A 15,684-nucleotide genomic window follows, 5' to 3' on the forward strand; every position below is an offset into this window, starting at 1 on the left:
TATGTGACATTCCATAAATTATCTTATTTAAAAAAATTTTTTACACTTCTGGATGACATTTGTAGAAAGGTAAAATATGTCTAAATATTAGATGCAATTTTTTTCAAAATTAAAAGAATTCTTCATTCAAAAACTGTTTTCCCTATAATATGTATATAATACACAATACAGGAATACTGTTTTTTTTGTTTGTTTGTTTGTTTTTTTGCGGTACGCGGGCCTCTCACTGCTGTGGCCTCTCCCGTTGAGGAGCACAGGCTCCGGACGCGCAGCCTCAGCGGCCATGGCTCACGGGCCCAGCCGCTCCGCGGCATGTGGGATCTTCCCGGACCGGGGCACGAACCCGCATCCCCTGCATTGACAGGCGGACTCTCAACCACTGCGCCACCAGGGAAGCCCCAGGAATACTGTTTTTAAATTCATAAAATATAGCCAAAAACAGTCCTTCCTATCGGACATAAGCACTAGTAAGCAGAATTTTTACATACTCACATATAAACACATTTTTACATGTAAATGAAATCATGTTACATACTAGTACTTCATTAAAGTTTTTTCATTCAATACACAATGATGATATCCAGTACTTACATAGTGATTACTACTTAAACCCTTTAAAGGACAGAATTCGTTTCACCTTGGCAACAACTCTGAGACAGGGAATACTATTATCTCAATTTTACAAATGAGAAAATCGAGGCATGAAAAGACTAAGCATCCTGCCCAAGGTCACAAAGCAAAGAAGTGGCAGAGGCAAGACAGGAGTCAAACCCATGCCATCTTGCTCCACCGTTCACACTCTTTTATTTCGGGGGGTGGGGGGGTTGTGCGGTGTTCTGGAACTTAGTTCCCCGACCAGGGATCGAACCCGGGCCCCCTACAGAGGAAGCACAGAGTCTTAACCACTGGACCACCAGGGAAGTCCCTACTGTTCACACTCTTAACTCAGCCACACTTCCACTCTCTAGAGCTAGAGAAGTGGAAAATCTTTGCCAATGAAACAATTTTACATTAAATACACCCACACCTCATTGTTCTGACATCATCAATCGTAGTTAATTAAGTTGACTAGGGGCTTCCCTGGTGGCGCAGTGGTTAGGAATCCGCCTGCCAAGGCAGGGGACACGGGTTCAAGCCCTGGTCCGGGAAGATCCCACATGCCGCGGAGCAACTAAGCCTGTGCACCACAACTACTGAGCCTGTGCTCTAGAGCCCGTGAGCCACAACTACTGAGCCTGCCTGCCACAACTACTGAAGCCCGCACACCTACAGCCCGTGCTCCACAACGAGAAGCCACCTCAATGAGAAGCCCGTGCACCGCAATGAAGAGTAGACCCCGCTCGCCGCAACTAGAGAAAGCCCATGCGCAGCGACAAAGACCCAATGCAGCCAAAAATAGTAAATAAATAAATAAATTTATATATAAAAAAACAGTTGACTATAAAGCTACGGGAAGACCCTAATGATCAATGGTAGATAAAATTTTAATTCACAATTGAAGTTATTAATTTTCAAAGAGATGTCAAAAGATTTACCCTATAAGTGCTTCAGTGAATATTTTATGGCAATATAATAGCCCTCTGAAAAAACTGAAAACAATATTAGATCACAATAACATCTAATAATCACAAGAGGACTCTTTCATACTAATAATGCCATTACACATTTTTCATCTATTTTCCTTTCTGACTAGAAGACTCATATTTTCAAAGTTATACGAAGAAGAGTAAATAATAGTTACACTCTCAGTATCCTAAAAATAATCAAGTGACCAGCAAGTTACACTGCAAGTGAGAGACATTTTTCACCTATTAACTGAGAAAAATATTTTCTAAAATATTCAGAGAGTTAAGTGAGAAAAAGAAATGCATGGCCCAAATCACTAGTAGGAAAATAAGTAATATTAAATATTTTTTCAATGCAAGGATTAGTCTTTTAATTTCCTCCCTCAAATAAGTCATTATTTATTTCCTGTTAAAACTCATTTGGAAAGTAACTGTAGTACTCTAAACAAAAAAGAGTCAACCAACTGAATGGGAAAAGGCCTATGGAACACGGATGAGTTCAAGTCCTGGTCCCTTCCTTCCTGTGTTCCTTGGATTAGTTGCTGTCTCTGAGGCCAATTTCCCCAATTTTTAATAGGGATAAAAATAATACCTACCTTCATGAGTTTGCTGTAAGGCTGAAACTAAGCTATATGAGAGACAGAGCTTACCCAATTTTTATCTCCAAAGCTTAGCCACTATTAGATTTAATACCTGACTCTTACTTTGAATGAAAGCATTCACTTACAAGTTTCAATAATTCAATATTTTTAACAGTTACTCTGACAATATTTGGCTCAGGCACATTAAATTTTTAAAAATTTTATCCGAGTAAAATATTCAAAATCGTTTTTAAACAATTTAACCTTCAACAGAATAAATTAAAAACTACATTCTCGGGCCTCCCTGGTGGCGGAGTGGCTGAGAGCCCGCCTGCCGATGCAGGGGACACGGGTTCGTGCCCCGGTCCGGGAGGATCCCACATGCCGCGGAGCGGCTGGGCCTGTGAGCCATGGCCGCTGAGCCTGCGTGTCCGGAGCCTGTGCTCCGCAACGGGAGAGGCCACAACAGTGAGAAGGCCCGCGTACCGCAAAAAACAAACAAACAAACAAACTACATTCTCTTCCCCCATCCTCTCCCATTTTCTTCTGCTCTGTGGAGGCAACTGCTTTTAACTCGTTCACCTCTGACAGTTAATACCTTATCTCTAAATAATATTCCTATACCGCTATTTCTATATTTATACATTTTAGATGTTATGGTATTGACTTCCTGTTGTTTTAAGGACTTAACTTTTATATTTAAGCAACCTCTCTAACCTCCATCCTACTAATATAGTGTTCTTTTCTTATATAATTTTGAGGGGAGTAACTAAATGCCTTTACTATTTTTTTCTCCATTTGTTATCATCATATCTTTAATTTCCCCCCAATGTTCCATCATACTAGATAACAAGTCCTCCCTTTAATAGAAACTTCCATTCCTCCATTCTGCATTCTATTGACCACTAGCATCTAGTGTTACTACTGAGAAGTCTGATGCCATTCTGCTTCTCACTCCTTTGCAATAAATTATTTTTTTCTTCCTGGAACTGTTTGAAGATTGTTTCTTTCTCTCTGATGACCTGAAATTTCATGACTCTGATCCTGTGATCCTTTTTAATTTAAAGCCTTTTGCAGCCTAAGCACACTTCATTGAAAGTAATTTGTTAAATATGTAGAACATGTGTCACAACTGTAAGAAGACATAAAAATAAGTAAGATAGTTCGGCTGTCAGGAAGAATTAAATTACTAGGAAGGGAAAACAAACACGACAATGATAATAATAGGTGACATACTGTCTATGACATTAGATAAATGCAAAGGATTCAGAGGGCTCAGAGGAGAAAAAAACATGTCTGTTTTTAAGGAAAGAGTGGGGAGGCACAAAATGGTTCACATAAATGTGGGAGCATTTCTGGTTAAGAACTGAAGAATGAGTGAGCCGGTGGCATGGAAGGGTGGCATTTAAGACAGAAACAGCATGAATAAAAAACATGACATCAGAAAAACAGAGGATGTATCATTCAGGAAATATTGACTAATTCCATTTTGACAATGACATCGAGATACATGTAAGGAGAAATGGCAGGCAGATAAATAATATAGCTGTTAAAGTTGACTGAGCATGGAGAACCTCAAGCACCCATGCCAAAGAGTCTGAAAGTACTCTTCCATTCAGTTAGCATTTTGCAAGTTACAATTTAAAATTAATAACTACTAAAACAATACTGGAAGGAGAAATGAATTCAGGTTCAACTAACAGTTATGAAAATGGACTTACATATGATTAGATCTTCTTCCTCTATTTGTTTTCTTTCCTATGACTGGAGTGCCAAAATGTTCAGGGTTGGTGAGTGGGAGCTGGTCTAATGTCTGTGGGTAGGAACATAAACCCATCAAAAGTTATTACGTTACAAGTTTTTTTTTTCTTTTTAAACCAAATCAGTTTAAGAATATGCTTAGATTTTGAGATTTAAAACTTCCCCTGAGGGAGACAAAAATACAACTTTCCTAAAGATAGAAAACTCTCATTTCAAAGATATTAGAATAAAGATGAATGAGCCCATGGCTGGAAAAAAAAAAGTGAAAAGAAATTTAGTTGTTCTCTCTAGATAATTTCATTATCTATTTGAGGACTGACAGACTTCTAAGAATGATTAAAATATAAAACGAAACAAATAAAACTCAGTGGAAACAACAGATTTGAGAGATAAGAAACCTATGTGCAAGTACCTAACCCCTAGGTTGGGCCAACGGCAGCTCAAATTTTTCTTTGCATATAGGGAATCCCAAACCACAAGACAGAATTCTTAATAAGTAACAGAAACAAAATTATCAGGATAAGCATCAACTGCTTGAGAAAAGGGCTTCAGATATCCTATATTATGACTGTGCAAACATTTTCTGCAGTAAACCTTTCTCCCCCAACCCCTGACCCCGCCACCTCCGTCCCTTGCGGCTTGCGGGATCTTAGTTCCCCAACCAGGGATCAAACCCAGGCCCCAGCAGTGAAAGCACCTAACCACTAGAAGGCCTGGGAATTTCCTGCAAGAAACCTTTTTTGAAGAAAATGTAAAAATCAGTTTTTCTACAGTTAATATTTTATTTTCCTTTCCTTTTTAATCTGCAACATCCAATACTGTGCTTGGTATGAAGATAATAATCAACAAATGAACACTTCTTTCTTGTTATCAACTGGTAATTCATGTCAACCCTTTTGTCCCTCACCCCATTCAAAAATAATGATTTCGGGCTTCCCTGGTGGCGCAGTGGTTGCGCGTCCGCCTGCCGATGCAGGGGAACCGGGTTCGCGCCGCGGTTTGGGAGGATCCCACATGCCACGGAGCGGCTGGGCCCGTGAGCCATGGCCGCTGAGCCTGCGCGTCCGGAGCCTGTGCTCCGCAACAGGAGAGGCCACAACAGTGTGAGGCCCGCGTACCACAAAAAAAAAAAAAAAAAAAAAAAAAAAAATGATTTCCAGGGAAGGAACTGGTTGTTGGTTAAAAGCAGAACGAAGAAAAAGGGATTCTGAAATCCCTTCGTTTCTCCATATCAGAGACTTCTTGGATTTTTCGTGCCATTATTTCCTGAAAAGGTTTATATATCTAAAAAGTTAAGGTATCAATCTGAAGATGCTATCCCAACTAATTCTCTGAATATCAATGTTGGTAATATTCTTATTTTTTCTGCATCTTAATGATTTTCCACAGTTACTATTCCTTTTATTCCTCCATCAGAACCTTTGCTATTGCAGATACTTTTATGAACACAAGGGGAACTAAAGAGCCCAGGAAAACTGTCAGAGTGGAAGTGAGGGTGAGGAACTACTTAGGATAAAGACTTCTCAAAGTTACAAACAAGAATGTTATATGAAAGGGTGTCCATCAACTTAAAGATCAGATATCTAAATACAAACTAATGTTAATATTTAAAAGAAAAATTTTAACTTTTATTTTTAAAACTGAGATAATTTTGTTGAAACAACGATGAACTAAAACATGAAAGGGGGAAGCATATTCATCTATTTTGCATAATTTGTTAGAATATATGTAAATATATTTAAGGTACATATAGATATCCAACAACAAGGAATACAGTATAGGAAAAAGGCAGTAACGATAGACAAAAATCGTAACTTTTATAGGGCTGAAAACCTAACCTTTCAAATTTAGTTTGTAAGTCGGGCATTTAAAAAATATTTGGAGGCAAAAGCTGGCCCAAATACAATAATATGCCAGACAAAACCTCTTCAGAAATGACCTGTCATTAACTCCTAATTATGCTTCCCAAGGGTGAAAATTTCAAAGTACTGTATTTGGTAAACAGGAATAATAAATTAATTTGGCTTCACTTTCTGTCAAGCTAACAAAAGAATTAAATGCCCCTCCCCTAAAATTAAGGCTGCTCTCTTGAAAGCAGAGATTTCTATTAAGTACAGTGATTTCTATTTTAAGTATCTGCTAGTCATTTCACTTGATTTAGGAAAAAAAATATCCAGGATTTCTGAAGAGTTATCTAGGAATCACATGCAGGAATTCTCAAATAAACCACAATCTCTCCCTAGTATGTAAAAAAGAATTAGAACAACAGGAAGCAATATCTCTGTCCCTGGCCCCAATCCTGGAAAGCAGGAACACCTTTATTACACATGACAGAAAAAGAGTAAGGGGAGGGTAGGATTTGTCTTGTCTTAAGCCAACAGAGCAAAGCCAGAGACTCCTGGCTATATCAAAGGCTCAAAGAAAATTCCACAGGCCTGGGGGAAATACGCACATAGCCCTGTTACCTAAAATGGGCTGCAGGAAATACGGAGCTGGGATTTCATCTAAATTTTCTTCAGAGTTTTCAACTGCATGTAGTAAATGCACAGAGAGAATACCCCAGCTGATAAAACTACTTTGGGATAATATTCAAATTATGAATGCTCTATAGAAATACCCAAGCACTCCCACAGATGTCAGGAAATAGGCAACATCCTCACTAAGCTGGTTATGGCTAGAACCAGTGATTTTGGTGTGGGAATTCAAACTGACTGACCCGCTTATTGTGATCTCTTATCGTGAAAATCTTGAATTTAAGTCTTTGTTTAGGTATGAAGCTTATTTATGGGATTAGTGACCCCAAATACTGCCAAGTGTGATGTGGCTTTTCACTCAAAGGCCTAAGTTATTAGTAATAATAACAATTCTCTGAGCAAACTTCCAAAAAATTAAAACTGTTTTTTGAAAATAGCAGAAATATCAAATAAGGGAAAGAATGTACATAGATGGCAGATTAAATATACTCCTGGCCATGTCTCCACAGCGCCTAGTACCCTTAAATTTTTATAGTTTTGATTAATTAATGCTTTGTCTCCTTCAAAAGCAAAAAGAAATTACCCAAGGATAAATTCCACATCTACTTAGTTTACCCATGTACCCCCAGTACCGAGCATAGCACGTGGCATATGGCAATGGGTAAGGAATAATACACCAGTATTCCAATACCCTCTAGCAAAACATGAAGTTCAACACATATAGCCACACACAGTAAAACCGATCCTTCCTGAAGTTAAAAAGGATACACTGAGCTACTTGCTCTTATTGCTTCAGCCTTTATACTTCAACTGTCTTATGAACAATTCCAACTTAAAATTCTCCTGGCAAATACAAAATTAGTATCTTCGATATTTCTCTGGATTAAATACATAAGACATATACCTTCACTTAGGTGAAAAAAAATCAAGTCTTCAAGTCCCCATATTCATTAACCTACTATAATTATCACATGTTCTAACTAAGGGAAATTAAATTATTTCTAAGAATTACATAAACTCAGAAAGAATTCTGTTACTTCATCAGTGTAAGAAGCCAAATTCACTGTACTTGTCCAAAGCTATATGTATTTCCTATATTTAAACCTTCACAACTAATTCATCAAATATTTACTGAAGGCTTTTGTGTAGAAAACACTACTGGGAAAAGGAAAGCCCATCAAGATGACAAAAACTTGGCTATTCCGCCAAAACAGCTTACAATTTTTTAGAAAAAATGATAAAAGTAACCAAAAAGACCATAAAATAAAAATAAGAGAAGTGGAAAAGTATCAAAGGATATAGAGATCAAATTTGGTTAGAGAGCTCATGAAAGACAGTCATGAAGGAGGAAGCCTTTCTCATGGTCTTGAAAAGAGCAGGGCTCAGCAGAAACCAAGAAAAGAAAGTATGAGCCATAATCTGGAAACACCAAGTAGTTTTATAAGTCAGAAGTACAGGGAAATAGCAGAGTAGGAGACTGAAAAGACAGGCCAGAATCATAATACAGATAATCTGTCCCAAATTCTGAGTTGAAATGGGAATTCAATCATTTACGGGAAGGGAAAATAACAAAAAACATAAAATAAAGTCTAATAATTTAAAACAAATATTAAAATTCCCCACAAAAACACTGTTCTAAATAGTTACTAGAAAAAAGAAATCTTGGTTTGGCCACACTGTGCATTAATTAATATTCATAGGCTGGACTAGAGAATATAACACTATTTGCAACAAATATGTCCATTTTTAAAATTCTGAATTGCAAGTTACTGATTTACAAAACTTTGTGAACCCTCCACTCTTAGTAACTTAATAACATCTTTCAATTTTAGAGGATTTTGGTGTTAGAAAGTGCTGGTTTGAGAACCAGTTCTGATCATCACTTTCATCAACTCTGAGTTGGACATAAGCACTGTATCTCCCTCATAATGCTGTAAATGCAAGGATGTATGTAAAGCACTAAGCAAAGTCCCTGGCAAATATGAACACTTCATTTATTCATGCAGCTAATGTTTATTCAGTTCCTACTGTGCCAGCCACTGTTCTAGGAACTGGGAACACAGTGGTGAAGAAGACATACAAAATCTCTGCCACTGAAACACATTCTAGTGAGGAAGGCAGACAGTACGTAATTAAGCACATATACATATTTTGGTGTGAAAATGATCTGGGCTATAAAGAAAACTAAAGCAACCTTAAAGAGTTATGAGGAATGGAAGGGACTATTTTAGAAAGGGCAGTCAGGCAAGCCTTCTTCAAGGAGAATGGTTGGCAGCGGCAGTAGTTAGGGATGGCTTGCAGTATCTACACAGCCTTTAATGATGATGGGGTTCAAGAAGATTACAAATGAGACATCTCTTTTCTACAATTATTTACAAATTAAAGGACTCTATAAAAAAGTTGCCTAAGGGTAATGAACAATCCCGTTGTTTTTTCTTCATGGACAAATGTTAAAATACATTTTTTTTTTAGACAAAAAACCCCACAGAGAACCTGGTACTCAAACACAAGGCCTTAAACAGGTTTCACAGACTACACTCTCATGCTGTTATGTATTAACGAATTTTCCTGATTAACAAGTAAGCTGCTTGAGTTGAGAAAGCAAAACTTTCCTGTCCCCAGTACTAAATACTAGGACATGTTCATTCGTTAAGTGATTACTTACTTCACTTTCGGCAAAATGCCTCTCTCCTTTCAGGCACAGTGAAGACCGTCTCAGTGTCTTCTCATCTCCATCATCAAAAACTGTGAGAAGAGGTAGAAATGGCAACTACTGAAGGGTTTTTCAAAGATTAACAAAATGACATAAATTATCATTTAACTTTCTCAGTGCAAACAGAGCTATTGTTTTAAAAGATTAGATCTGAAATTCAGTACACATTTTAAGTTTTGTAACAAACAACTTCAAGTGTAGAGTATGTTTTCCAATTTCTAGGGAAAAAAATAATAATATACCTGTAATGAAAACATCTTCCCTGGAACAGAAAACATCAAATGAAAATAAGAAGTTAGCATTTCAGAAAGAAACCTTTTAAATGCTGATTAATCCTTCTCAATATGGTAAAGAAAAAGCAAATTTTCCTATTGGTAAATACTGACAAATTTACCTAAGAAACAAAAAATAACAGTACAAGTTTATATATTCAGACTGCCCCTAAAAATTACCCTATTTTTTTTTTTATCATTTAAAGCAGTGTTTTTTTTTATCATTTAAAGCAGTGTTTCTCAACCTCAGCACTGCTAACATTTTGGACCAGATGGGGACTGTCACGGGGACCTGTGCACTGTGAGATATTTAACAGCATCCCTGGCCTCCAGCCACTAGATGCCAGCAGCACCCCCTTCCCAGGTGTGACAACCAAAACTGTCTCCAGATATTGTTAAATGTTCCCTGGGTGGCTAATTTGCTCTCTCCTGAAAACTACTTATTTAAAGTACTAAAATGTCCCAGCAAATATGTTGTAAGTTTACATATACACAGAATAGATGTATACTTTATGATATAATTTTAGCATTTACTACATTCCTCACAAATCACGGGAAGAGAATACCTCTATTTTAAATAAAGTTACCAGGCCTTGATTTTATAAACAGAGGTTTTTGCCAAAAAAAAAAAATTAGGTTCTTATATATAATGTGAGCTTTTACATCACATGAGACTGGATAAATAACTCTTCGTACTTTTTTAAAATGTAGTAACTAATATAGTCAATGATAAAGTGCCACATTTATAAGACTATCACAGCTAATTATCCCACAGACTTAACGACACAGAACTGCTCACAGTCTTGTAACCTACACAAATGCAAATATATCCTTATGCTTCAAAATCAAATTTTCCCTCTTCACCAGGTTTTTTTCTCATACCACAAAACTCATCATTACTATTTGAAAGCTCCATCAAATTCTGACATCACCAAAGATATTTTACTAGATGTTTACTCTCATCTCTGAGATCGTTAAACAATAAGAATTTTTACCATTCAATAAATAAAACTGGGATAATTACTCTGTTATCAATTGGAAAAAAATAGTATTTGATATTTCAGAATGTTCAAAAACACTGTGGGTGAAATAAAAAGCTCTTCGTAAAACAAAAAATAGAACTTTAAATTGAAGAATACATTGGAAAACAAATTTACAACACTGATGGAAGGAAAGCCTTCTTAAACAAGACTCAAGCTAAAATGACAAAGGAAAAGGTGACCACAGGAAAATTGACTATGATTTGAAAATTGATAGCAGAGATAAGAGTAAAGCAATAGAAGAACACTGGCAACTGAAGTGGCAAAGGTTAACATTCCCTTTATACATTTAAATATATAAACTCATACCCTGAAAATAAGAAAACGATAACCTTCCCAAGAGGAAAAGGAGAGGACTGGGAAGACACTATAAATTGGCAATTCAAACGAGAGAAAATACAAATGAAATAATGTTCCTTTCAATAAACATATGAAAATATGTCCAATATCACTACTAATCATGGGAGGAGCATATTAAAACAAAGCTGAGATACTATTTTGTGTCCAGATGGGCACAAATTTTAAAATATTACTAACATCACATTTGACAAGACTTTAGGACAACAACCACACTTTATACTGTTTATGGAAATGTAAATTAACAGTCTTTTAGAAAAGCAGTTTTCATAACCCACTACAGCTTTAAAAGGACATTTCCCTTCAATCTATGCCTAGTTCTCAATGTACACACTAGGGAAATATTAGAATAATGTCCATGTACAGAAGACATTCAATCCAGCATTTATTACAACAGCAAGAAAACTGGCAACATCATCAGTAAGAGAAAACAGACTATGGTACATCCAATGCTATGAAACATAATATTGCAGTTAAAAAAATTTATCTGTTGAACAACATGATATACTGAACACTACTGAAATGCACACTTAAAAATGGTTAAGATGAAAAAAAATTTCTCTAAGATATACTCTTAAGTGAAAAAAGCTAGAAATCCAATTGTATAATATATACACTAATTTCAAACTATATGTTATGTACATATTTATGAAACAAATTTTTTAAAGACTTGGGAAGATAAAACATTAACAGTAATAACATGTACGGCAACTAGGGGAGGAAGTAAATCAAGAAAAATCTGCTTTATTTGTATTATCATTGAAAATATATTTTTAAAAGAAGATGTATTCCCTTACCTACAGTGTACCAACTCGCATCTGTTAATTTATTGATTACAGCTTCTTGATATGCACCATCAAGATTCTTCACTTCCACAATAGCTCCGACCTAAAGTATTAAAAAAAAAGGGAAAACTTTAAGAAGATAAATGAACAAACTAAAAACTGGCTTTCTTTTTTTAAACTAATTGAGTGTATGATGGTGAAGAATAAAATTATTTCTGATTTGATTTGTGTTAAGGTGCCAGCAATTTTACTCACCACTGTTTCTGCACCATCAGTGAAAATTTCAACATAGTGGAAAAGGCAAATAATATCTAAGTATTACTATGAAAATAGTTTTGCCCTTACAATCTCCCTGAAAGGGTCTTGGGAACCCTCACAGGTCTGGGGGTCCCTGTCTGTGAAACTAACTATCTTTGCCCCATATTATGACTCTTCCTTGAAGAAGGCTGGGGAAAAATTAACAAATAATTTTTTTTTTTTTTTTTTGCGGTACACGGGCCTCTCACTGCTGAGGCCTCTCCCATTGCAAGGCACAGGCTCCGGACGCGCAGGCTCAGTGGCCATGGCTCATGGGCCCAGCCGCTCCACCGCATGTGGGATCCTCCCGGACCGGGGCACGAACCCGTGTTCCCTGCATCGGCAGGTGGACTCTCAACCACTGCGCCACCAGGGAAGCCCAACAAATAACTCTGAGGTTCTCCTTATGAGTTATAATGTAACAATAGTGACAGTCATTTCAAATATTTTCATCTCATCGAGAAAATGCTGATAATTTATATGGTTTATAAATTTATATGGTTTTTATACGTACATCAAACTAAAATGCTTCTGTACAGCAAAGGAAATCATCAAAAATTTGAAAAAGCAACCTACTGAATGGGAGAAAATGTATCCTCAAATCACATATCTGATAAGGGGTTAAAAACCAAAAGATATAAAGAACTCATACAATGCAACAGCTAAAAAAGAATCAAACAATCCAATTGAGAAATGGGCAGAGGTTCTCACACCATATACAAAAATAAACTCAAAATGGATTAAAAACCAGAAATCATGAAACTCCTAGAAGAAAACATAGGCAGAACACTCTTTGACATAAATCGTAGCAATGTTTTTTTGGATCAGTCTCCTAATGCAAAGGAAACAAAAGCAAAAATAAACAAATGAGACTTAATTAATTAAACTCAAAAGCTTTTGCACAGCAAAGGAAACCATCAACAAAATGAAAAGAGAACCTACCAAATGGAAGAAATATTTGCAAATGATGCAACTGACAAGGTGTTAATATCCAAAAATATATTAACAGCTCCAAAATTAATATCAAAAAAGCAAAAAGTCCAATTTAAAAAATGGGCAGAAGACCTGAATAGACATTTTTCGAAAGAAATCATACAGATGGCAAACAGGTACATGGAAAAATGCTCAATATCACTAATCATCAGAGAAATCAAACCCACAATGAGATATCTCCTGATACCTAATGAGAATGGCTTATTATCAAAAAGACAAGAAGTAAAAGTGCTGGCCAGGATGTTGGAGAAAAGGTAACCCTCGTGCACTGCTGGCGGGAATGTAAATTGGTGCAGCCACTATGGAAAATGGTATGGAAGGTCTTCAAAAAATTAAAAATAGAACTACCGTATGATCCAGCAATTTCACTTCTGGGTATTTATCCAAAGGAAATGAAAATACTGATTTGAAAGGATATATGCGCCCCCAAGTTCACTGCAGCATTATCTACAATAGCAAAGATATGAAAACAATCTAAGTATCCATCGATGGATGAATGGATAAAGATATGTGTGTGTGTGCATGCAAGCGCACGTGCGTATAATTCAGCCATAAAAAAGAATGAAATCTTGCCATTTACAACAACATGGGTGGACCTTGAGGGCATTATGCTCAGTGAAATAAATCAGTAAGAAAAAGACAAATACCATACAATATCACATATGCATGGAGTCTAACAAACAAAACAAACAAAAAACCAAGCTCATAGACACAGAGAACAGATTGGTGGTTGCCAGAGCTGGGAAGGAAGTGCAGGTGGACAAAATGGATGAAGGGGGTCAAAAGCTACAAACTTCCAGTTATAAAATAAATAAGTCATGGAGATGTAATGTACAGCATGGTGACTATAGTCAAGAACACTGTACTGCATGTCTGAAAGCACAGGGTAAGTCTTAAAATCCTTGTCACAAGAAAAAAAATTTTTTTTACAACCATGTATGGTGATGGATGTTAACTAGACTTAATGTGGTGATCCTTCTGCAATGCATACAAATATTGAACTATTATGTTGTATACCTGAAACTAATAATAATGTTATATGTCAATTACACCTCAATTTTAAAAATGTATATGGTCTTTGCAGTGATAACAAAAATAAACTTGCTCACAGAAGAGACTGTCAGCCCCACACAATGCCCAAAAGAGGGAAGGAAATGCTGAAGAATTAACAGAACTTTCTTTTTTTTTTTTTTGGCCGTGCCATGCAGCATGCAGGATCCTAGTTCCCCGACCAGGGATTGAACCCAGGACCCCTGAAGTGGAAGCGCAGAGTCTGAACAACTGGACCACCAGGAACTACTGTCAATAAATACATAGTACATTTTTTAAAATTTAATACTCAAGTGGTCTAGTATTATTTTCATGTGAACTCACTGAAAATATATTGAGATCAAATGACCATCACTATGGGAAGTTTATTTCCTCTAGGAGAAACATAAATGCTAATACTTTCTGTCAGTTGATGGAAAGCCACAAAGTACATTAGGGAACAATTCAAAATCTATATACAAAAAAAAACTCCATAGGCAAGAGAAATATTTTAACAATTTTGAGACCGAAATTTAATACACCTGCATACATCAAAATCAAAACAGTCCTAAAACCTAATCAAAAACAAAGAAAATTTTAATAAATAAGAAAACCAAAACAAGAAAAATAAACCAACTACGCCACAATCAAAGAGGCTAGAGCAACAGGAGAGAAAGATGGCTTGAGGATACAAAGTAATTGTCTTTCCTATCCCTTGCAACACTGAATATTTTTTGTAGTTGGTACCAGCTAGCCTGTGCCAGGTGAACAGGGTAGTCAGGCAGCGAAGAGCTACGCTGGTGTGCTTACGAGGCAAAAACACAAATAAGGCATGGAGATGTGTGTGTTATGATCATCCAGGGGGCACAGTGCTTCAGTGACAGGCTGTGCGTCCATCAGAACTTGGTCTGCCATCACTGGCTGTAAGACTTCGGCCAGGGCACTTTACCTCCCACCTCCCTTCACAGTTTCCTCTTCTGTAGAGAGCTATTATGAAGATTACATAAGATAATATGTGCAGAGGACTTAGCACAGCACTAGCACATACTAATAAGTGCTAAATAAATGCTGGTTAACATCAAATTATACATGTGCATGTTTTTGTCCCTTTGTACCTACAAGTGATACACATGTGCACGTAAAATTAAAGATGGCACCTACAGGTACTTCCCTGGTGGCGCAGTGGTCAAGAATCTGCCCGCCAATGCAGGGGACACAGGTCCGGGAAAATCCCACATGCCGCAGAGCAACAAAGCCCGGGCGCCACAACTACTGAGCCCGCACTCTAGAGCTCATGAGCCACAACTACTGAAGCCCGCATGCCTAGAGCCCGTGCTCCGCAACAAAAGAAGCCACCGCAACAAGAAGCCCGCGCACTGCAATGAGGAGTAGCCCCCACTCGCTGCAACTAGAGAAAGCCTGCAAGCAGCAACGAAGACCCAGCGCAGCCAAAAATAAAATAAATTTGAAAAAAATGGCACCTACAAAACAGAAAGGGTGGAAAATAATTTTCACAAGGCAAGATTTAAAAAACTTACAAGTTTTAGTCCTCCATAGTGCCTACTATATATGCAAGGTACTAATGCCCTGGGGATCCAGTTAAAAGTTTTTAAATAAACCACCAACAAAAACTGGCAGATACACACATCTATCTATCTGTCTAGTTCTCTGAAAAGTACAGCTTCATTAGGAAAGGATTTTCCTTGCATCTACAAATGTCTCTTCAATTCTGTTAGCATTTCTTAAAATTCACCCAGCTAGGCCAATGTCCATTTCAGACATTCTAAAGGACCAAACAGCACACAGTGGCTACCCGC

At 37.0% G+C, this 15,684-nt stretch overlaps 1 protein-coding gene across 5 annotated transcripts in view; it reads right to left on the bottom strand.

The window, feature by feature from the left end:
* Positions 1 to 15,684, bottom strand: part of ARID4B (AT-rich interaction domain 4B) — a 130,228-nt gene that overhangs the window by 60,636 nt on the left and 53,908 nt on the right. For all 5 annotated transcript variants that reach the window (XR_449390.4, XM_007129766.3, XM_028482053.2 and 2 more), the window contains exons 5-7: positions 11,561 to 11,651; positions 9,047 to 9,126; positions 3,868 to 3,959 (exon numbers count right to left, since the gene is read on the bottom strand). Coding sequence is in view for 4 of the 5 variants with exons in the window: in XM_007129766.3 (XP_007129828.1) it covers positions 3,868 to 3,959; positions 9,047 to 9,126; positions 11,561 to 11,651 (263 nt within the window). In the remaining variant the exon portion in view is untranslated. The remainder of the gene's footprint in view (positions 1 to 3,867; positions 3,960 to 9,046; positions 9,127 to 11,560; positions 11,652 to 15,684) is intronic.

This window comes from Physeter macrocephalus, chromosome 20 (assembly GCF_002837175.3).
Source record: "Physeter macrocephalus isolate SW-GA chromosome 20, ASM283717v5, whole genome shotgun sequence".
NCBI lineage: Eukaryota > Metazoa > Chordata > Mammalia > Artiodactyla > Physeteridae > Physeter > Physeter macrocephalus.